We start from the raw sequence: 24,673 nt of genomic DNA, 5'->3' as shown, positions 1-24,673 counted from the left end.
CACCACTAAAAACAATCGCCATAACTCTGTTTGAATTTTGACAGAATTATGTCCCTTTTAAACTAAAGTTTTTGATAAAGTTAAATATCAGAGGATGGGAGTAAAATTTAATAAACTTTACTGTTGAAGCCCTTGGGAAAAGGATAACAAAGGGAAGAAATTCCCCGAAAAACGCTAAGTCCACCTAAATCATAACCAGGTACAGATATGTCAAAATACACCTTAACTTTGCAGGTACCCTCCATGTTGTACTAAAGAAAAGTGGTCTCGGTTTTTACCTACGGCCAATAATAAAAAAAAAGTTACAAAATAACCTATTAATAGTAATAAAAAAGGGAAGTTATTTAATAAAAACTATTGTTAGTGAACAAAAAAGGAATCTGCCAAATAAAAACAAGAGCACCGCAATGCAAAGTAACATAAACACAAAATAAAGTCACGTGACCTTTAACCCCTAAGTGTGACCTTTACCTTGAAGCGAGCCATTTGCTGTGCATGTCGTCTCAATGTGGTGAACATTTGTGCCAAGTTTTTTTTAAATCTTTCAAGCAGTTCAAGATTTTCAGATCGCACTCGAAACAAAGTTATATGACCTTTGATCCCTAAGTGTTACATTGACCTTGTAGCCAGCCATCCAAAACATGCGCTCTGTTCACGAGTTACAGAGTGGAGTCGACACTAAATTGCTAACGAACAGACGGACACACAGATAGACAAACGGTCAGATGAGCACCTAGGGTATCCCAAAATACGTTCCTTCGGGCGTATAAAAACAACAAAGGAATGGAGACGCAAGATATTACGATTTCTACAGTTTTCACAATGTTTTACCTGCTGACCTACATTTTAATCCCAGCTGACCCAGTTCAGATTTTTTCATTTCGGACGTCGACGACGATGGAATACGGATACATTGCGATCAGATTAGCTCAACTTTTCAACTTTGTCGCGGATGCGCAACTTACCATATTAAAGAACATTTCAGGAAAAAATGTTATGACGCTAGATCAAATACTTTTTGCGATATGCATAACAAAACATTTCTCTGGCGAACAGACGGACGGAGAGACAAATCCAAATCTTATCCTGTGCGGTGACATAATAAGCCAGACCTTACCGTCATTATAGGAATGTTTTCCTACTACACATAAATTAAAATAATCATGTTGAGACGGTCCCCTTGAAAAATCGATCGTCTTAGGTGTTCACAGTCCACGTAGACTTAATTCGCAAATGTCTAATACTAAGGCAGCAAATACGATTGTCGAAAATTCTCATTACCTCACTGGATTCCATACACCCTTGTCCAAATAAAATCGTCCTTTTTTTCTCGTACTGTATTCATCGAACAGACCCCATCTAAAATGTCCCCACTCGTGAACTAGAACGTTCTCTATACAAAGAATGGTTGATATTTTGTACGTGTTCACTAAAGGATAAGTTTTAGAAAGAATTCAAACTATTGAAAATTGGACGCGTTTCAATGTATCTTTTGAAAAGTAGAAAATCATGTAAACAGCGTATTTATGATGTAGTTCATATGAGGGGTGTCCGAAAAGAAATGCATCTCATTCTCTCATTTTTTATTAACAGTATTATATACAACAAACTTCACAGCAAACCTCCAAAATGTTCTCTTTTACACATTACACACTTATTTAACCTCTTAATCCGGCATTTAAAGCAAATTTTGTAGTCTGCAATTGGTATACTATTCATGTACTGAAATATGGCTGATCCCACAGCATTCCTGGAGGCGTACCTACGCCCTGCCAAATACGGTTTATGTCTATGAAATAAAAAATAGTCACATGGGGCTAGGTCCGGAGAATAGGCAGGGTAATCAAGCACAGTCACGAAACTGCTTCAATGATAGAAATCTTCATATCACCAAGAAATTATTACAACAGGGTTACCGTTATCATAAGCTACGGAAAGCTTTCAGTAAATTTTACTACAGATCGTCCGAACTGTTAGAAAAATGCAATACTAACCTAAAAACACTTTTAAAACTTGGACTTACACACCCGGAATACTATGGAGATGTAGTTTATGAAATCCGGAAAATTAAACACAGTTTAGTGATTGAACCCTCTACAGTTAATCGCTACGCTTTCCTATTTGATGGTGCGATGACTAATAAAGTGTAAGATTCCATGAGGCTTTTCTCCTAAATCCTACATACAACGGACGGAGGGAGTTCAATTTTGTCTTGCAGCTTTCTTAATCGTGCCCTTAAAAATTAGGCTCTTGGTACTTCAGACAAGTTGTTGAGTACATTGGTGTAATTATACTTTAGATTACCTTAATTTTATGTTTTACTTAATTAATTTGGTATTTTTTTTTCGCTAATGTTAGAGCCTTTCTCAGCGGGGATTTTATTTACCTTGTGTTGTCTAACTTGTTGAAAATAGGGTAAGTGCGAGGTTGGAATGCCCTAAACGCGATTAAACCCCCCAGTTTCCTTTGTATATGTTACTGACCGTTCCAAGGCGGTGCCCCTATTTTCAACTGGTTTTCTGTCTGTCTTGTATTTTCTGTTGCGTATGTTGTCTTGTTTCTTGTAAGCGTTTTTCCCTCCTCTTTGCTCCCCCTGTCGCCCATCCTTTCCCCTTGCATTTGCGCTCCCCCGTTTTTGGCGTCCCCTCACTCTTTACTATGAGTTGGTTTTCGTGCCCCCCTTCATTTTGGCTGCCGGGGTCCTGGGGCGGTGCACGATTGTTTTATCCTGCTTGTTGGTGTGCGTTTGTGTGTATGTGTGTCTAAAGCGGTGCCCTGCAGTGTTCTTACTTGTATGGTTTTCTATGTTAGTTAGTTGGGTGTGGTTGTGTGTTTATCTTTGATACATGAGTGTCTGCGCTATTGTGGTTTACGTTGTAGTGTAACTGTGATTAAGGAACGTGGCATTCCCTTTGTATATTCATCCTTGCTCTACTTTCCCCTTCAACCTCCACCCCCACCCCTTTTCTACACTTTACCACTTCCTCCCCCTCTATCTATATTTGGCATAAATTTATATGTACTTGTTAGATTTTTGAAGCAACCCGTCTGTAAAACTTTTCCGTTACTGCTTCTTTTTGTTGTGGGCCTATTTTGCTAATGTGTTGCTCTGAGGCTGCGTTTTAGTGCTCCGTGCTTCCGAGAAATCTACCCTTACCTATTGTCTTTCATAATATGAGTTTTGTGTGAAGATGCATTGTCATGCATAAGGTGTATGTATTTTATTCCATTCAATGGTCGACCATTTAAGAAATACTGTTCAAGTTTGTTCAAAACAACATGTCTGCAGAACTTGCCGTTTACAGATTTGCCTTTTGGTACTGGTATTTGAAAAGCAGGTCCCTGATGTGCGAAGAAAATCACATACAACACTTTCTTCACTAATGCGTACGTTTTGCAATTACGGACCTCTTAGAATTTCTGGCAGCCCACACACGATTTGCATGCCATTTTCTTGGTTCATAATAGTAAAGACATGTCTCATCCCCTGTTACAAGACGTGAAAGCTTCTTGTTAGACTAATGAGGGTATAACTTAAGTATTTCCTTGGCCTTAAAACACGGTTGCTTATTTGGTAATCACTTAATAAAGGTGGTATCCACTGGGCAGATATCTTGTTAACTTTAAGAAATTTCTTCATAATGAAGTGAACTCGAGAAAAACTCAAGCCTGTACGAGCAGCTAACTGACGAACGGTCAATCTTGCACCTTTGAGAAGAAGATTCTGAATTTTAGCAATGGTGTGTTTGGTTGTTTCTGTTTTTGGTCGACCACTTTTCTTGTTGTCTTTAAATTGCTCCTGACCAGCTTAAAATAGTTTCATGCAACGAGTAACAGTGCAATAAGACACCTCACTATGTCCACAAACCTCACAAATTTCCTCATGGATAAATTTAGTACTTAACCCCCTTTTGTATAAGCCCGAATTTCAATTTAGCTATAAGTTTTCCAACCATTTTTGGCTTAATACAATGAATACATGTATATTGAACCTCTATAATTACCAAACAGGTGATTGGAAGTAAACCACTAAATTTTGCACGTGTATAGACACAGGTCTTATGTGTATGAAAAACCTCGTGAATAGCAATTTATTAATGGAGTAGCATTTCGTTTTGAACACCCCTCGTACGTAATAGCAAAACTGTTTAAACAGTATCAAAAATATACTAACCATGATGTCCCCACTTAGTTTTTCCTTCTGTTAACAAAAAGTCAGTATGTAGATATATGTACCGTCCTGGATAGCCGCACTTATTTCTCCTCCTTTGTGTCTTAGGAGTTTTAACTTTTCCTTCTTCAACAGTAATATAGGACTCTAGTTCAGACCGTGCTGGGATACCTGTATATTCCGGTTTCCAACTCCAAGTTTTGGGTAATATGATGTTGATTTGTCCGAAATAAACGTGTTGTTTGGACGCTTGAAAAAGCATCTGCGATGTTTTGGTAAATACTTCCTGCAAAGCAAATCCGAGAGTTCAGTAAGTCGTGCACTGGCATGATGCAGTGGCCTTAGTTGTCCTCCTGAATCTACATGTTTAGAAAGATTGATCGTTCGTTTTTGAAAATATTCCCAGTTTTTAGGACAAAACTATTCAGTTAAGACGAGAGTTGTTTGTATTAACATTTCTGGTTCGTTTTAATATAAACCACAGAAACTACGTTCTTTTATTGCTTTTCTACAGGTTAAAGACTATGTTGGCGTATACATGTGCTTCTGCCAAATCATTTAGTTTATTATAACTGTTTATCAATTTACTGCGACGCTTGAATGCAAAACTGGTGTACAGGTGTCCCAATTTCCCCGGAAAGTATATTCTACTCAACCGAAACGAGGGCAATGTCTCCAAGGAATTTCTATATAATGTGAAATCACTCAAAGGAAATCCTTGGTGTGACTCGAGATGAATCCCAATTAGAGAAAAGCAGACCTTTATCGATTTTTATTGTTTTTGAGGTAATTGGCGATCTTCTTTCGAGTGACACCGAGGCGTTATAATTAATTATGACAGTTCGAGCAACTTCAAAGTCAGATTTCTCATGATCTGGCAGGAAATGATAAATGTGTTAGTGGTTAAACATCAATTTTATTAACAAAATAATAACATTTATTGCATATTAAAACCACAGATTGCTATTTTGAATCATAATCATCATGCGATGTATGGCTATATTGTAGTACTATTTGTTTACTTAATAAATTGTATTTTTTCCTATAAATCTATTGTAAAAAAGAAAAACAGTGTGCACCCGCAGGCGTTATTTAAAAAAAAATGTCTTTTAAAAAAAAGTCTTTTTTTTTTCTTTTTGTTTGATATTCCTTTTAATTTTCATATAATCTATAAGCCATTTTACTATGCAGACTTTATTTAAAGCAATCATGTCATAAACTGTGAATGAAAATATATAAGAATCCAATCAAGGTAAGGAAATACTGCCCTCAAAGTATTTTTCTTTAAATCGTCTTGTGGCATTGAAATGACCGATTAATTAATAGACGCGCAGGGTGGTCATTAGAGAGTTGTGCGACTTATGACGGACGTGACTGTGAACAGCGGATCGCCTTCATAACTGGGGGACTTTCTCAAGATGATGTTTGGTACTTAGGCCAACATAAAAATATTTTGTTCGTTTATGGTCAAGCATACAAAAAATCTGCAATTTCTGGTCTTATTTTATTTGACTTTATTTATTACAAATCAATTAGAATCAGAGTCATCGGAACTAACTCCAAGCTGGCGCATAAGCTTTGGAAATTTCTTTTTGATAAACTTGTTGTATTCAAGTTGATTCTCCCGGATGTTAGCAAGTGGCCGTTTCTTTATCCTCTGTGCACGCTGCTCATTCATGCCAGCTTGAGGAAGGACAGGTGGTTGATTATCGGCCTTAGCATCATCCGGCTCTACATCCGACATCTGGGCAGCAATATTATCTCTGATATCCTGCGGAGGTGAAGGTGCGACGTCCGCAGCCGGAGGTCTTCTCACCAGGCGTCTCTCCAATTCCTTGACACGTAGCACTGCTTCCCTTAAATTAAATTGAATCAGCAAATTAGTAAAAACGTTCAATCTGCTAGATATACATCTTTGTCGAGAAATACCTTTATTTTCTCTTCATATATTTAGTGCTGATTGGTAACACTATTATATTTGTAAACATTATTTTTAAAGCGGATTTGTAAATAAATTGTAATATAACAGAAAACTAATATAAAGTATATTTTTACCTTATATCTGCATCAGCAATATTTTCTTGCGCCATCAACTTTCCCAGTTTTCCGGACATTCTGTCTCAAAGTTGTTTTGCTCTTCCTGACTGGTACAATTCTCTGGCATCTGGGGGCAGCTGTTCCACATTTTGTTTTACGTTCTCTATGATATCTCCCCATTTCGTAGGATGCGCTACGTAAGACCGCAATATCAGCAGTGTTTCTGTTTTGCCAATGTGAACTGATTTTTTTCTGCGTTGTAGAAGAGTTGCTGAAATTAGATTAGGAGGTTTTTGATTGATAAACACTTACCATAATAACTAAAGGCTCATAATGCTTAAAGTTTGTTTAAAATGTCGCTGCCTCACTTTCCGTTATTTACATAAAATACATTAATTTCTGGTTAAAACCTATTTCCGATAATAACTTTCGTTAAAATTCGTCCAAAGTTTTTAAATTGCTGAATACACTAGAATGTTTTATTTAATCTATTGTTTTTATTACCTCCCTTTATGGCTTTAACTATACCAGTTCATGTGCAATATTAAAAGTAGCGTTTTTTAACAATGTGATTGCGGATAACATCTATTTGGAAAGTGGTTTCATCTGTTTTTAAGATAAAAATTTAAAGCATTATGGACCTATAAATCGTTATCAAAACGTTTCTAGTTATCCAATTATATTGGCCATATATCACTGTATATTTAAATATGCTTGGCCTTTCAATTTTGTGGTAGATGAAGAAAATTTAACAAAAACTGCATCAGCTTTAAACGAAGGTAAAGTAAAACTTATAAATATTTAATTTCAATAGGATACCATGTGAAATTTTATTGCTATATTAAATACATGTATAAGTTTAAATATAAAACATACCTGTATTTATAGCAGTTGCATCCATTTTTATTTTTGACACGTCGAACAACACGAGAAAGGCGTGCCATGATAAAAGTATAATATTTAAATCCATCAGCGTATTAATTTGGGGGTGTTGGAGTATGGGGCTTACAGGCATTTTGGCCATTTTAATTTCATATGTTGTTTTGTGCAGTGTGGTCATCAGTTCCTATCACTATATTTTTGGACTTTTTAGGGAATGGACCCAGACTTAAGAAGAATGATTCTAGCTGTTTTGCCAGCTATAGTTCAACCGCCACGTTACGGAATATCTTGGCATGGTAGCTTCCATCATACTGTCTGTCGTTCGCCTCCCACCAGACCCTATGCTAGACATTCATTATCGTCTGTTTGCCAACGACGAAAACGTATATATAGACTTGATCAACATCATTGATATATCAAATGAGCGAGAACACAAACTTAGTGTACGAAATAGATCGCTTCTCCTTATGATTTGGCTCCGGTCATATCCACTGTACAGCATGCTGTCAACACTTTTTGACATTTGTAAATCTACCGTTAAGGATGAAATGAAAAAGACTTATACCTATTTTTGAACAAAAATTACAATCATTTATTAAATGGCTTTCTTTAGATGAATGGAATGAACAAAGGGATAACTGGAGCAAAATTCAAGTGGCTGTAGGGGCTATCGACGGGACATCGCACGAAATCTATAGACCGCAAAATGAACCACAAGAACAGTATTATTCTGGTCATAGAAATTACCATGCGATACACACGCAGGTAATTGTAGATACCAGAGGTATTATACGGTATGTAGAAAGTGGATTCCTGGGGCAACAGAATGATGCTCAACAATTTACAATAATGCAGCAAATTGGTAGGGACTTACAATTTCCTGACGATTGCTTTCTTTTGGGAGACAAAATTTACCCCAATCATCATCCAATAATGACTGCGTATACTAGCGCTCAACTTGCGCGGAAACGCGGAAGGCAGTGTAGACAGTGCATTAAGCTTAATAGATATATACACAGATACAGAGTGTGTGTTGAACATTCAATTGGTGAGATGAAGAACTACAGGTCCATTGCAAGTATCTGGATACATCCCCGATGTATGTTGCCACCAGTTGTAAATATTTGTACTGCTCTTGTTTGTAGACCGAAACAGATCGGTCTTATTTTATAGATCATTTTTGCAAAATGTAAGAATAATTAACAATAAATACACATCCATGTTTCCTTCTTTAGTACAAATGCCTAAATATATCGAGGTTCAATATCAAATGTGCATTTGTCTACGCCTCTGAAATTTTCTTAAAATAAATTGTTTGAGATAGTCCCTAATTTAGCCAGATGTCCGTTGTTCACATCAGTGCTCGCCATAAGTCGCACAACTCATAGATACAGGTTACGTGTATGATTTCGACTCGGTGTCTCGTCAAGTAATTTCTCTTATAGCCAGGTGGTTTTAGCGACAAAATTGCCATAGAAATCATCTATGTTATGCCCGGAATCAATATCTATGCTGCAGATTGAACCTTCTCGGCTACTTTGATAGTTGTCTTAAAAACTTTTAACAATGTTTTATGTAAATTAGAGTGGTCAAAAGGTCACGCTATGAAATTCTGATTTTGCTCTTTTATCGGTCTAGCTTGTATTTCAATGATTATGTACTCAAATATTTTCTGGAAATTTGTACCCTGAATGTATTATGAAACTAATTTATAGTCATTTAGAATTTATGCGAAGCTAAAACAGAACATGAGAAATAGGAAAAAAATGTCTGAAATTAGGGCCAAAGGTCATTCACTTTATCTAGTCACATTGTGACAATGTCAGTCTATAGATACTATTAGTACATTATCTTAAAGTTATGAATAGAATTTATTCAAACTTCATACAATGATTAAAGACATTAAGGAAACGTGTTCTGCACAAGGACAATAAATCTACCTAGCCTTCTGGTAAATTATCTCCCATTTTTAAACTTACTTATAACGTTTCCTTTTCAAAGAATAACTCCAAAACTGTCCTATCGACTTTGTTGAAATTTCACACAATGCACGGTAAAGGTCAGTGAAACAAGCTTTAATTATTAAAATCATGAGTCTATCTTGGTCACTTTTCCCCTCTATAGAGGAGCCGTACGTTTAACACTAAATGTCACTAATGAGGCATACATGTGTGTTAAATTGTTTACTTGCTTTTAATATCAGCAAAATATCCATTCCGTTTAAATAAGAGTAGAGAGAGACTATACTAGCAACTGACTTATTACAAAAACAGATTTATCTTGACATTACTTTTTATTCAGTCGTCTAAATAGTACTAACGTTACTGGCATCAGAAGATAAAACCTTTGTCAAAAAGTCTCTGGTAATCTACTTGCTTAAGAGATTGTTCAATTTTACTGAAAACATGTCAGCAGATGGTCACAATCAGTAGACACAGGGATTAATGATTACTGTATTATGTACATATTTAAAAGCACACATCACCCACCGCAGCTCCTGGACACTTACATTATCATCAATACATATCATGCGCAGTACTACAAATGAACTTTGATAATCGTATATTCCGATGTCTGCATATTTTGAAAATACCTTAACACAGATATCTTAAGCATTGTTATAGGAAATGGGGTTCCTTTTTTATTTCAGTATGCTTCCACTATAACGTATGTACAAATACTGAAGTTATTTGCTTTCATAATTGAAAAAAATGTACCACATAACACAGGTGTAATTCTTAATTTTTTTATATTAGTCAGTTCTTGTTACTAGTCACTTTCACTTTACATAATTTTGATGAACAAAATGCCCCCTCCCATAATTTTTCCAACGTTGATTGCATAATGGGATAGTTTAAGCGCGGAAAAAAAGAAAACAATTTAACCTTATGTTCTTTTTATTAATGAAAAGGACCCATTTGATCTCCTTTTTAAAATATATATTACTATTTAGTTCGATTGTACATTTTCTGCATATGTGCTATTAGAAAAACATTTTTATGATCTAAACTCTTCACAATCTTAAAATAGATCATAAAATATACATGTGACAAACAGAAAAATAAGAATTAAGATTTACAATAACGGGACCGCATTGCAGATGAAAACGATGCAGGAAACACCAGTGTGAAGTGAACTTACTTCATAAGCAACGGAGTCATGCAGAAGTCAAGAACATAATTTTGACCAATAAGGTGAAATAAAGTCGCTTTAAAATTACGAAAGAGAATTAATTAAAACCCGCCGTTCAAAGGATAAGTAGTTAAAAATCAGATATGTTCCTGAACAATGACTGTCTACCACTGCGTATTTCATGCTTTGTTTAGTTTATCATTAAATTGGTCAAAGCCTTCGGTACATTATATCACCCAAGGTTGACAAAAACTTTTATATCTACACAATGAGCAAAAAGTTTCAGTGCTTAGTTAACAAGCCTTTCTAAAGATAATGACTTTTGAATAATTCTTAATGAAAATTGTTTCAAAATGCATCCTTTTGCAAGATGCAGCTTATTGGAAGATAGGTTATTTAATTAGATTATGTCAAAATTTCAAGTAATTGATGTGTTATATAACCTAGATGAATTTTCATATAGGAAAGCAGTTAAATACTTACTTCCGAAAGTTTTATATGAATTATTGACAATACTGAATATTGAATTACAGTCATGAGTGAACTAGTACATGTACATGTTTTAGTGACAAACACATACAGTCGACATCAACCCAAAAAAAAATTACATAATACTTTATTTGTTTGCAGTATTTGTTGGTCTATTCCCTGACGCCACTACAAAAAATTAATTACCATGCATTTTTAATGTTTATGTTACATGGTCGTTACTTCGAAAACACATATTTCAAATACTATTTTATTGTATAATAAACATTTGATAGAAGTAAATAATTATTTGCTTTTCTGGACATATGTTTTTTGACTTTCTTGGTATAAAAGCTACAGACAAAAAAAACTTTGTAACATAATACCCAATACCCATTTCATTTACAAGAAGTTGCATATACATGCTAATTGCGTCTGATTGTGCTCCTACAATGAATACGCTTATACTTGAATGGGACTTATTATTGGAACAAACTTAAACTAGTAAATATAATTACCAATTTGATTAAGTCAAGTGGTCAGTAAAGTTTTTATATTTCTTAGTACTTTTCTTTAAAAAGTGCATCACTTCAATAAAACATTACTTTTCTTTCAACAAATCTAGGATGGGTAAATTTAATTGGCGACTTTTTGCATAATTATTTAACTGTTCTGGTACTGATGATAAACCCGAACAGAAAATGAGGTTTTTTACCTATAACTTTTTTATTTCTTCAATTTGTAATCGATGGTCAGTATCACAATAAAGCTTAACATTTGCTGAAAACTTTACATAATTCAAATTTATATTTAGTTAGCAAACTCACACGAAGTGAGGCCCTGAAAGGGGTTTGTAAAATGGGGACTGTACTACGAAGGTTGACTGATGATAAATTCGACCACTTTGTCATTTACAAAATTTCCTTTGTAGTATTATATTGATACTTTCCCCAAAATGCTGCAACAGTCATTCCTGATCAAGTAATGAAAAGTGACCCAATGTCAGACCTTCATGTGGCGACAGTGAGCATGCACAAAAAACACCCTCTTCCCCAGTAATTTTGGATAAATATTTTTATACAGATACATTTAAGCCGTTTATTTATACAGAATATTTATCAATTTTGTTTTTATTTACACCAGTTGGTGTTGTAAGTGGAAACTATTAGATGGTGTGTTCAATTTTATAAATAACCGATTGCAATCGAATATTTCCAAGGTGGTCGACTTTATCATCTGTCCGGGTTATCATCCGTACCAGTACTGAATCACCATTCACTATTTCAGAAAAGTTTTTGTCGGAAGAAAAAGGGGGCATAAAAACTTCTGTCCATCTGTCCGTTACACTTTGTGTCCGGTCCATGACTCATCTATGGAGGGATTTTAAAATACGTGTCACAAATGTCACCCATAAGGAGACAACATGTTGCATGTAAGACCCATGTCCCTGTCTCAAGTTCAAAATGTTCCATATATGACCTAGATCTCTAGCTCAATGTCAAGGTCACACCTGGTGATGAAACAATTTTGGTATTTTTTTGTCTTTTCTGTAACTTTTAATTCATTTATGTATATTTACATAACTTTGCATAAATGTTCACCATTACATGACAATGTGACATGTGCAAAGTTCAAGGTCACATTTGTTGGTACATGAAATAACTTCCCTTTAATATCCTACATTACAATACATGTATTTTTCATCTGTTTTCCCACTAAGCTAAAAATGGAATTAAGTTTAAAGAAAGGCGATTGGTACTGGGTACTGAGATATAAAAAAAGCTATAGACAATTGTAGATTTCTCCAACATGAACACAGGCACAATCACAAGGGAAATGGCTGTGTACAAGTACCATAACGCTACCCTTGCTCAGTCTTCGTATTATCTCGTTTAATTCGATTGAGTTAAGTTGGCTGTAACTCTAAAAGTGCTGAAGGGAATTTGTGCAAACTGCATAAAAATAGAGGACATTAAGACAAATTGCTTTCTCCTTAATTACCTTCCTTTATTTTAATGTACGTATGATATATATATTTATATCACATTTTATGCTAGAATAATTCAAGAACTATCAAAGGGACTTTCTTGAACTTATATATCACATTTTATGCTAGAATAATTCAAAAACTATCAAAGGGACTTTGTTGAACTTTCACACAAGGTACGTTGACAGAAAGTGTTTTGTACAAGAAGTCAACCTTGCTAACTTTTTTAATTAAATGAATTCGTTCTGATTAATATATATGGGGAAGGAAGTTTATTTAAACTGCATACAAGGATAGATACGATTAAAGAAAATGTAAATCTACTCTTTGTCCTTTTTCAGTCTTCCCCAGTTACCTTTAATATCGTTTTTATTCATTTTAACAGACTTGTTTTCAATAAATGATTAAAGAGGTTGGTTCATAAGAGGACATGTAAAGAAATTGTACGTCAACGAGCAATATTCTTTTATTATATTAATAACTGAAAAACTATTCAAGGTATCGGGTTGACATTTGAAAAGCTATTCAAGGTATCAAGTTGACATTTAATTTCACACAATTATAGAGATCGTTGAGAGGAGATGCAACGTGCAGGAAGTATAACTCTTTCGACTGTTTGTATCAGTTTATACCATTTTTGATATTTCAGTCCGACAAAGCTCTTGTTGATAATGAACTTTTTGGTTCGTGACGCTATTGCACAATATCTTCCGTTTAAATTCAATAGGCGATTAGACAACACTTCGAGGGCTGACCGGGAAACTACTGTATCTGACATTCTGATCAAAAATGGTTTTATTGGACGCCAAATAGTAATGTTTAATAAATGGTATTTGCTAGGTATATTCTTAAAGTTGACTGTGTTTTGCATTGTTTTGCAAAGTTGCCGTTTTTATAAATTTTGTATAATTTATGGTATTTCCTCGAGCTGAAGTAGAGACAAATTGCAAAATGATGGCCACTGTCCAAAACGTTTGCAGAGAATTCATTATACCATTATTTTTAATAAAAGACACACCAAACCATTGGTAAACAATAATTAAACACAAAATAAAACTGCCAATATCATTTTTCTAGCGTGCCTCAAGTAAACGAGACAGAGTAATGAGACAGAATTCTAACTCCAACATTGAAGAATTATGGTCGAGTCCTCTGGGACTGTTTTAAAATTTGGCTCACTTCATTCAAAAATAATCTTGGGGCAGAAGTAAAACCTACTTACATTTTTTCTACAGTATGTAATCTAAAGAGTAAAGGCCAAAAAGAGAACTTTTACCGCATGTAACTCAGTATTTTTAAAGATGTCTAACTCTGCCCCCTTCTGTTTTAGAGGTAAATTCACTTTGAACAGCGAGAAATTGCTTATCAAATGAAACATTTCCACTTTTATACAATAAATCAATAATAAGTCTTGAAAATAGTAAAAACTTATTAGGAAAAAAGGAAACTAAGGGAAAAAATTGGTCCCATTGGGGCTTGAACCTACGCTCCTTGGAACATTTCAGTAAAAGTAGGTTTATTGTTTGAATTGAGTACTCTTCAAAAAGGAGGTACTCTATTACGGGTCTAATACCTTATGCCTTTTATTGTCATGCAACAACTGCAAAAATATTATAAAAGCTTTTCAACAATTTCATGTTCATTATTAAATAATGAGAAAATATTGTATCTGCAACCACAGTCTTGACAGGGAAACTATTGTATCTGCCTCCTAGCACATATAATAGTTTCCTGTTATAGTCTCAAGTTGAAAAAATACTGTATGTGACAATATGGTCTGTAAAACACAACAAGGGGCAAACTTGTTGTTGTTGTTTAGGTTTTATGTGAAAATTAAAGAACTAAAATAAATAACCGTGTGTATTAACAATTTAACATTATATAGTTTCACGGTAACTGCAAAGACACTGGTTATATTTTTGTAAAATGTTGTATCTGCAAACTTGTATGCATCACATGGTCTGACAAACCCCAGAAAAGGATCAAACGATTATGGCTTACGCTTTAATGGATCTGGACTTAATTTTACACGTATTTTTATGTGTCATTCTGTAATGTGACAAATTTATCTTGATGCTTTTTCTTGGCCTTTAATTTTGCAATATGCATTGCCAAAGAAGTTTCCTTTGAGACTCCTCCCTGATTTTGCTGAGTGTTCTTTCAATTGGAAGGGTTGTCTGCTTCAGAAAGGGCAAGGACATGACAAAGCGCCAAAGTTATTTTTTCATTTATCGCAGATGCGTGCGGTCATATACTTGCTTTCTGACTTTCATTTTACTGTCTGATATAATTTGAAATTTTATTCTAAACATAATTATAAATAAAGTTTATTGAAGATTAAAGTTATTGTAATAAAAAAATTAAAAAAGATAAAGATCATCCTTGACCATTAACACTGGCTTAAAGTATTGTTTACGTTCAAAATCTTAACAAATACTAAGTATATGTTTACCAATTAATCAATGAAAATAGAAAGATAAATAAAGATAAAAGATAGTTCAATAAAATAATGAAAAAATGAAAAAAATAATTCAAGTGCAGATATAATAGTTCCCCAGTCATCAGAAAGAAAATACTGTATCTAATACTATTTTCATTGTTTATCTGCAATTTATGTTATTTATAAGTAAAACAATAATTTTATGCTTAAAGCAATGTGAATTTTATAAATAATTCTTATTGAACATTGCATATACAATAGATTCCCGATAACTTTTTGGATTCAGTAGCGTCATTTTGAGCGTGAAACTATTGTTTCTCACATGTTATGTTAAATCTTAAAAATGAATTGTTTGAATGCATTGTAAAAGCCAATACATTATTTCTTGTCTCTTTTAAAACACTCTTACGCTAAATGACGTCACGTTAATGTGCGGTGACGTCAAAGATTTTGTTGCGACAAAGAAAGAACACTTCTATATTTTATCTACTGTTTTACATTAAGGACGTACTGCAGACTTATTATAGGGTTTTCTCAAACTGTATAATTTATGAGGAAGTTGTGCATAACTGAACAGTGGTGTATATATTTAGCAGCCGGTTCTAATACGGTATAATATTTCCATTTGAAATACCTGAGAAAAGACAGTTATAAGATTTATAAATATCCGTTTTATTGTATATGAATTACCGATATATTATATTTATATATTTTCAACAAGCATTCTTAAAACATTGGGCACATTTTTCTTTTTAAATTGTACCCTTTTACCTTTTATACCGCTTTTTGGTTAATGTATCTATTCAAATATTATGACTACCGTTTTTATGAAAAAGAAGCTAGATGATCTGTATCACAAACTTGTTCTTTTTTACTTGAAGTGCCGCAACTTATTTATGTTTGCTGTCAATTTCGTGAGGTTCTAGCCAGTATTCGCTAGCAGTGAAAACGGCTGTTGATTCAACGATCAACATATCCTATAATCCTAGATTTGAACCAATGCCCTCCTGATGAGGAGACAGCCACTCTTCCCCCGCGCCATGAGAGGTTCACCTATTTCAGAACAGGCGACTCCTATGCGTAGGAGATCACAACAACATGTTACAAGTTATTACTTAATTGAATATTTGGTATCAAAGAATGTGTAAAGTGTATATGGAAACAAAGAGTTTTGTATTTTTGCACTCGCATGCTGAAATGCTACTGTACGACGCACAATTTTGAATATGCACGATTAGACGATGCGTGACATATTATATTATATATTCTTAACAATTTCAAGCCCTACAAATTCAGTTTTATACGATACTGAATTCATTCAGTTTTCTCAGTCACCCTATTATGATTATACGTGATGGCTAATTTATGAATTTTAAACCAAAATAGAACTTGGGTTTTCATGAGTTTAAATCTTTGTTCAAGTTCCCTGAAGCCGAGTATCTTCACATACCATACATGCATGTTTGAAAAGGTACTCGACTAAATAGGCTTTGTCAATAACGACAAAAGGCTAGTCTCGACTACTAAGTATGTTGTATCAAATGACCACACAGAATTGCTCAAATGGTGTCATTGGAGTTGACTAAGTCAAAAATATTATTTCTTTGACAATTCTATGCATGTACTGACCATATATCATTTTTGTAATATGATTGAAATTTTGACAGTGGACGCTTCCCAGACCGTTTATTCACAAAACAATGTTCGGTCTCAGCTGGCTTTTAGATTGAAATTTTGACAGCTAGTTTTAATGATACTTAAAGATTCAATTCCAGTTGAGACGGACAATCCATACTGAACAGTCACTTGAAAATAGTCATGAATTTAAAACTTCAATTTTAACATGTAATTTTAATATCAATAACAAAGTATCAAATGTTTTGAAAACAGAAGTCTAGGAGTTTAATTTTAGCGTGATCTCATTCATCAAGATCGAGCATATCTTTATCATTTTTCAAAATCTGATATCAGATTATGTTAAAACGAATCCGCTTTTCTTTCCCCCCCCCCCCCTTTTCAAACATACTGATACATAACTAATTCAGGATGTTGTCGCTAAATTACGGTAATATATCGGATATCGTTTCAACGGGGATGAAAAACACGTGTATGAGAACTTCCTGTATGTTTAGCCAAAATGGTAAACGATATCATTCCAGAATATTTCATATAAACTTCTGTTTTATAGAACATTCTACAATTACCAAAATTAATGAAAAACAATTTTTTTTCCGTACAGAAGACTACGAGAACACAGTATTTATACTATGCAGCAAAAATAAGACGGACGTTCATTTTATTGAGAATGTTGTTATTTTTTCCACAATGATATTTTGTACGGCTTTTTTCTTATCTTGTTAAAAACAAGTCTAGGAATCGTATGGACGGACACAAATTAAAACAGAAATGTTTTATAGGAATCGCCATGGCAAGTATCTTCAATTTTATAATTGAACATATTAAGGTGAAGTATTATCGTTGTACCGTGGGTTCGAAACTTCACATGATGTATCGCCCGAGTTACGCGGAAGTTAGGTAACGCCGGAAATGTCTCAATATCAAAACAAAACGTTAAAGCATACGGATGTTTGAAGAAAATGCAAATGGCAAGTAAAATGCGACAGAGTCTTTCGCTGAATCTAGAGGCATCATACATGTAGACATTTATGGAGCCGAATCGTTAAAATATGTCATGAACTAAAAAATAATTGAATGTGACATCTGAAAATTGCGATGTAGCCTGTTGGCTATCCATATATGTTCAATCATATGTCTTGTATTAGCAGATGATTATATCACAATACCATATTTTCTACAATGAAAGCAAAAGTTACTATTTATATAGGTAAAAAAATTTATATTTTATAGGTATGTTTTCTTTCTTGCGAACCTTTAAATATTTTGAGAAACCCCCTACCTTAAGTACGCAGTCAGCTGACCGCAGTCAACGTCCAAGAAAGTTAAAAATCTCTATTCGGCGGGGTCCTCTGAGTACTGGGGTTCAAGCTTACATAGCATATATACTTGCATAACAGAACAAGCCTATATCCTGCATGTCTTTAAAGGATATGTGTTTATTTATGTTAAAGCCTTCTTTTGGGTACACAATGATTTTTAAACATGGAATGGAATAATTTATCAAATCACTAGAAAGAAAAGAGAAAATAATAATTGATAGGCAATTCATTTCTGTGCTTTCGAACATTTACGTGCGTGAATGGTTATGAATAACAGTAAGCATTGTTATAGTTGATAGATAATACCCAAGATGCAATATTATGTATCTGTTCAGTAGGCAATATGACCATGTTTACCTATAAATATATTTACGGCATTTAACCTGAAAAGCATCTCTATGATAATACTGTGACCTTTAACAAATATTTGTGACATTTAACCTGAGATGCATCTGTATGATAAAATTGTGACCGTTTACATATATTTGTGACATTTAACCTGAGAAGCACCTGTATGATAAAACTGTGACCGTTGACATGTATATGTGACATTTAACCTGAGAAGCATCTGTATGATGATTCTGATTGCATCAGTGAAATATTCTCACCCCAAATGAAAATTAAGCAACGAAAAGAAACGTTCAAAACTTTACGACATGTCCTGTCAGAAGGTAAACAGTATTTCTAAATAATATCTATATATGTAAATATTACAATTAGATTTACTAGGTTTTTATTTTGTAACATATTTTTTTTCTATAATTATAGACGATACTATATCAATATAACCAACATATTCTAAATAAAACAGCTCAGTAAACCCACCATTTATTTTGCCAGTTTCTTTAAAATAACATAACATACACCTTTGAAATGTAGCGTACACTCAGAACAATATGTTATTGATGAAATGCCGAACTTTCAACAAAATCAGAGCATGTCTGCAAATAAACTCAGTCATTTTACGATTTCAACTCATTTTTGACAAGTCACAAAAATAAACATAAATATTTAGAATTTACATGTACATACTAAAAACGAACACGTATTACGGGAAGAAAATGAAATAACTTCATGGTCGAACCTTTTCTAAAACGAACATTCATTGTTGGTTTGATATTTTACCGTTCTCTAGAAAACTTTTGTACCTTACAAATTGCATTCACCCGTTTTCTGACAACACAGCTTTAATGCGTATTTTGTGACTTTTTACAAATAGGGATAGGAAGTAAATTGAATAAGATTATGTTTGCGTCATTTGATATTTTTGAAATTTTATTATGTATTTTCAACACTTTGGTCTAAATGTACGCTAAATTTCAAAAATGTATTTACAGTATTTGCAAATATGTTGGAAAATTAGCAAACGTCGGTCAGCTATTTTGTTCATTATATATAGTCTGTGAACTTTATATTTGACACTGCAATGCGTTTTTAGTGCAAGTTTAAAACTTGTTTTAGGATACAAGTATGTGATCTAATTGTAAATCAAATCTTGCATAAAGTAAAATTATTCATGGAGCATTTCATCAGTGCCGCAAAATTATTTGAAAATGTCAGTTTTACCGCATAAACGTTTGACCTCTTTATTTTGCATATTAAGGTCATATATTTTTATGCATGAACCGGGAATGTTCATACTTTAATAAGGTCATTGTCTCCAAGCATTATCATTTCGACCCTCATTAACATTTTTCAGGAGCAAAAACCACCTGACTAGTCATAAAACTGCAAAGGTCACTCCGAGTCGGAATACTGCATAATTCGGAGGATTTACTCATTCTGTGATATTGTTTTCTTCATATTAAAAGGGATATTGGGTTCACCGCGTAACATAATTTTTATATAGTTTTCAAATAGACAAGAAATCTGGCTTTTTTACTGTAACTATAGAAGCATTAATTTCTTCTAATTTTCCCAGTTTTAAAATGACTGATACAGATGTGTGTTTTTTTGTTTATAAAAATATAAGATTGTATAAAAGTTTGATCCCATGATAAACTATAATGCAGAATGAAGGAAAAAAAATCCAAATGTTTGTCATTTATCATGGAATGTCTTACCGAATTCTGTAATTACTGGTTTAATTGTTTTCAATACAATTGCAGTTTTGCTAAGAATGTTTGGTCGATAAGGTTTAACAATACATTTTTAAGTACGGGTCGAATATACTGCAGAGGCAGTAAGAGGATAATTTCAAATAATTCACTTGAGATACAGTCTCATATTTCGAAATAATGACTAAGACTAGTTTTCGGTTGAAATTCTGTATATTTCTTATGTATTTGTCTGAAAACATGTAAGTAAAAATCTAACACAAAAGGGCAATCATTTAAAGACGACCCTATCTTTTGTTACAAATAAAAATCTAAAACACATAAAGGCAAACATTTAAAGATGACCCTATCTTTTGTTACAAATAAGAATCTAAAACACAAAAGGGTAAACATTTAAAGATGACCCTATCTTTTGTTACAAATACAAATCTAAAACACAAAAGGGCAAACATTTAAAGATAACCCTATCTTTTGTTACAAATAAAAATCTAAAACACAAAAGGGCAAAACATATAAAGATGGCCGTATCATTTGTTACAAATAAAACTCTAAAACACAGAAGGGCAAACATTTAAAGATGACCCTATCATTTGTTATAAATAAAAATCTATAACACAAAAGCGCAAACATTAAAAGACGGAGCTATCATTTGTTATAAATAAAATCTCAAACATATAAAGATGACCCTATCGTTTGTTATACTTTTCAAATGAGAATTTTTGACTTAATAAAGTTTATTATTTACCTTAGAAGCCATGGAATGTCGGTGGTTCTAACAAAGTACCCGTCCGTGCCTGAAATATTATATGAAGGGTCATCTGGTGCCTTCCTCCATCATTGAAAGCTGACATGGCGCCATATCACCTTTAGTCGCGTCGGTGTGACAGTTAACAAAACATAGAAATAGTAACCTGAATTCTTTGCAGGAGTATTTCATTCTCTGCAACAGTATCTTGGATTACAATATTTATATCCTCGTATCTACCATTGTTTATAGAAATACTGAAGACACCGGCAACAAGTAAAACTAAACAGTATGCTGTTCCGGTCATAGTCAACGTATCTTTATAGTTTTATGAATTGTAATAATAAGGTAATGAAAACTAAGCGTAGATATTAAATATTTTCTCTTCCTCTTCCTGTTTATAAATTTTTGTCTTAAACCTTTGTACTCTTACCAAAAACTGCGTCGAGGCTTACACGTGGCGGACCATTTATTGACGTATCAGTATCGTATACAGTTGGAAAGGCATGTGTGTCGTACGCTTCAGGATGTGTGAGACATATACCGAAGAAAACCTACTCTCCACAAATGTTCATTCTTTTATTTTGGAAAAAATGAGTGAAAATTAAAACGAAAATATGAAAACGAACACGGTTTTAATTTGTTGAGGTTTAGCTGTTCAGTCAGTACTAAATAATACTAATAACTGCCATAAGAAAAAGAAAATAAGACCCTGAATTTGTATAATGGTACTACTGCACGACAGTTAAAAAAGATTATTTACATATTATCACGTAATCTGTTGTTTGATTAGCAAACATACTTAACGGGTGTTATAAAGAAAATTTTTGACAGATAAGAATACATGTAACATTATCTACAGATAGGTCTAAAATTACCTTTGACTACAGTGAAGTATTTCAATGTCAGAAGGTCGCTATCTATTAAAACTTCCCTTCTGAGTAACGATCAATTTTTCTAATTATAGAAATATTATTTTACCCGAGAATACAACTATGAACCATATGACATAATTTAGTATCTAGTTTGCATCTTATATCATTTGTGTATCTTTACATAAGATTATTTATTTAGTGGTATAAACAATCTCTGCTAATTCTAAGTATACCTGAGCAGGGTTTGGCAGTATATTAAACTATTATTTCATTTGATAATTATAATAGGAAGCATAACTTTTCGGTATCAAACACCAACAGCTTTGTCAAACGATGTCTGGTGAATATCATTATACACAGAACAGTGAAACAATACGTGTCGTTCATCTTCTATTTCTGATTTACAAATAGGACAGATTCTTTCATTTATATCTAATCTTTCATACCTTCCGGTCTCTAAACGAATCTGGACAACCCCCATTCGAAACTTTGCTAATGCTGACCTATAACAATAAGGCATTACCATATTTATATTTTGTTTATTTAAACTTCTGATGTAATATACGTAGCTTGTTTTCATTTTTATCATCTTTGCCTACTAAACTATGTACATTCATCAATACAACCTCTTCACTTTTGGAACAAGTATATTCTTATTTAATGGTACACTAAAATCACAAAATTCTGCACATCCAAATTTTACAAACAAGCTTTTTTACTCTAATAACCAATTTCTACAGTTTCTATTGCCCGTATTATAACAATACTTTGCCACTCTGTAACTGAGCCTAGTCTGGTTTATGACTGATATTCTAGCCCAATAATTTGCAACACATTTTATCTGTTTAATGTAAACTGTGTCACAAACTGACATACGGGCCTCAACGTATCTGTAGTTTAAATCAGGTATTGCATCATCTTTTTGTAAATTTTTGAGTCTTTAAGGTAAATGTCAGATTTTACGCATAAAATACCTCTCATGTTTTTTCTGTATTTCATAACTTAAATTTCCTTGTAAATTGTATTAAATTCGGTTCAGTAATAAAGAGGTTGATATTTAAAACTTCAGTAATTTATGTTTTTATCCCCCAAACAACTATAACGGGCCTTAAAATGTCCATTTTCCCTTCCCGCCGCTATAGAGCTCGAGGCTATGTCGTGATTTCCGTGCAAAATCCAATAATTGGCGGGACATAACGATACAAATTGACTTATTCAAATATTCTTAGCGCACATCACATTACAGTCTTGATGACACTATGTCACTCTTCTATTCTTGGTAGAAATTAAATGTTTGCTCGATCGAGGTAAAAAATTTATTTGTTAGATTTTTGTATGATTTTTGAAATACGATTTTATTTAGTAAATTTTTGTTCATTCTACAGAATTTTGTAAAATGTTTATTTTTCGGCAATATATTATAGTGCGTTTTATTTGACGTGGCTGGGCGGAGTAAATCTCTGACTCTGCAAATAATGGTAATCACAAAAAAAAACACAAGCAAATAGGTAGAGCTACAGTAGTTACAGTGTAAGGTAGATGGCCAGTGAATAAGAAATCGGGTTGCCGAATATACCACATATCCTGCACAATAATGCAGTAGACCGTCTCGAAACCCCGCCCCGCCAGGTCGATTAAAATGGACTATATCTAGTTTCGGTTTGTCAGGCTTATTTATTAATTTTCCTGATTTTTTGTTAGTTATTTCGAAAGAGGAATCTAAAATGTTTCGTTTGTATAAGTTGTAAAATTTATATTGAAAATTGTGTAACGTGATAATTAGAAAGTAATTTTTGCATAAATTGTATTTGTCAATCTTTCGTTGTAACTTATGGAACGCCGGTACTGCATTGTATTGTAATGTATAAATGTATATTTTGGCAAGTATAGTACCGTGTATTTAATTCTTAATTGCAATTTAAAATGATTGTGTGCCAGTATAGTGCATATCTATAAGATGTCCGTTGTCCAGCTATTGTGTTACGTTTAATTTGCATTGCATTGTTGTTAATCTGTGATTGTAAATAATAGCTGCAGTTTAGCATCTTCTTATCTATAATTTTTTCATCATAGTCTTTCATATCTTATCATACTTTGAGTTAAGTCTAGTAATTAATTAATTTGAGACTTGATGGAAGTAATAAGTGACTTATTGTATTCACGTGACGTATGAACTTAGTAGCACGTATATTTTGTATAAGTTGCAAGTATTATTTATGGAAGCCTACGGAGGTATGGTGTACCCAAAGGAGCAATTTTATGCCTTTATTTGTATTTGCTATCATGATCCTTACCATATGTTAAATATTTTAGCTTCTTCCGTCAGACGACTTTTTCCAGGTGATGTCACGACCCGGAAGTCTTATACCCGTGGTTTAATTTACTTTACTCGCCTTGATGTGAATTCCAAGCGCCGTGATTCTACGTCCCATGGTTGTGCCTGAACCGAGAAGCCGCTGACCTTTGTAATCGACTGAGACAGCTCAGGGATACAAACACCGGATATAGGGAGCCAGGATGGGTTCAACGTTTTCGCGATTTAATGGGACAGTACTTTACCTAATTTTAGTGCTACTATGAGTTGAAAGTCAAACTGAAATATCTGTGAACCCATCATAATGACAGTCTACAAGTAATCTGAGAAGTGAAACTCTTTTATAAACCATCAGATATTGAGCTCAGTTTTTGCTTCTTTTCCTTCTATTTAGTTTTTTTATTCGATGTAAATAATCATTTTTCTGTAAATAAACTTGTAAATATTGTAATGAGTGTTAAATTGTTCCTATAGTTTCTGTCTCGGGTCCGACCATCCTGTCACAAACTGGTTCCCAGCCCATATCTCCAGCCAAGGCAGAGTCAGGAGGGTATTTATAAGAAAGAAGCGCATGGCTCGGTTCTCCGCAGCCTCAATGCATGGAAACG

At 33.6% G+C, this 24,673-nt stretch overlaps 1 protein-coding gene across 2 annotated transcripts in view; it reads right to left on the bottom strand.

The window, feature by feature from the left end:
• LOC128558650 (calcium-activated chloride channel regulator 4A-like) overlaps positions 1-21,321 on the bottom strand; it is a 52,204-nt gene extending 30,883 nt beyond the window's left edge. The window contains exons 1-3 of one of the 2 annotated variants that reach the window (XM_053548637.1): positions 21,043-21,321; positions 4,175-4,457; positions 1,282-1,393 (exon numbers count right to left, since the gene is read on the bottom strand). In XM_053548637.1, the coding sequence (XP_053404612.1) occupies positions 1,282-1,393; positions 4,175-4,457; positions 21,043-21,183 (536 nt within the window). In that variant the 5' untranslated portion in view covers positions 21,184-21,321. Of the gene's footprint in view, positions 1-1,281; positions 1,394-4,174; positions 4,458-20,876; positions 21,022-21,042 lie in introns of those variants that run through there. The other variant, XM_053548638.1, reaches the window with a different exon arrangement.
• Positions 21,322-24,673: the final 3,352 nt, after the last annotated feature.

This window comes from Mercenaria mercenaria, chromosome 7 (genome assembly GCF_021730395.1).
Source record: "Mercenaria mercenaria strain notata chromosome 7, MADL_Memer_1, whole genome shotgun sequence".
Lineage (NCBI taxonomy): Eukaryota > Metazoa > Mollusca > Bivalvia > Venerida > Veneridae > Mercenaria > Mercenaria mercenaria.
Note: the sequence above shows the minus strand (reverse complement) of the source record. Positions and strands in the feature narration are given on the sequence as shown.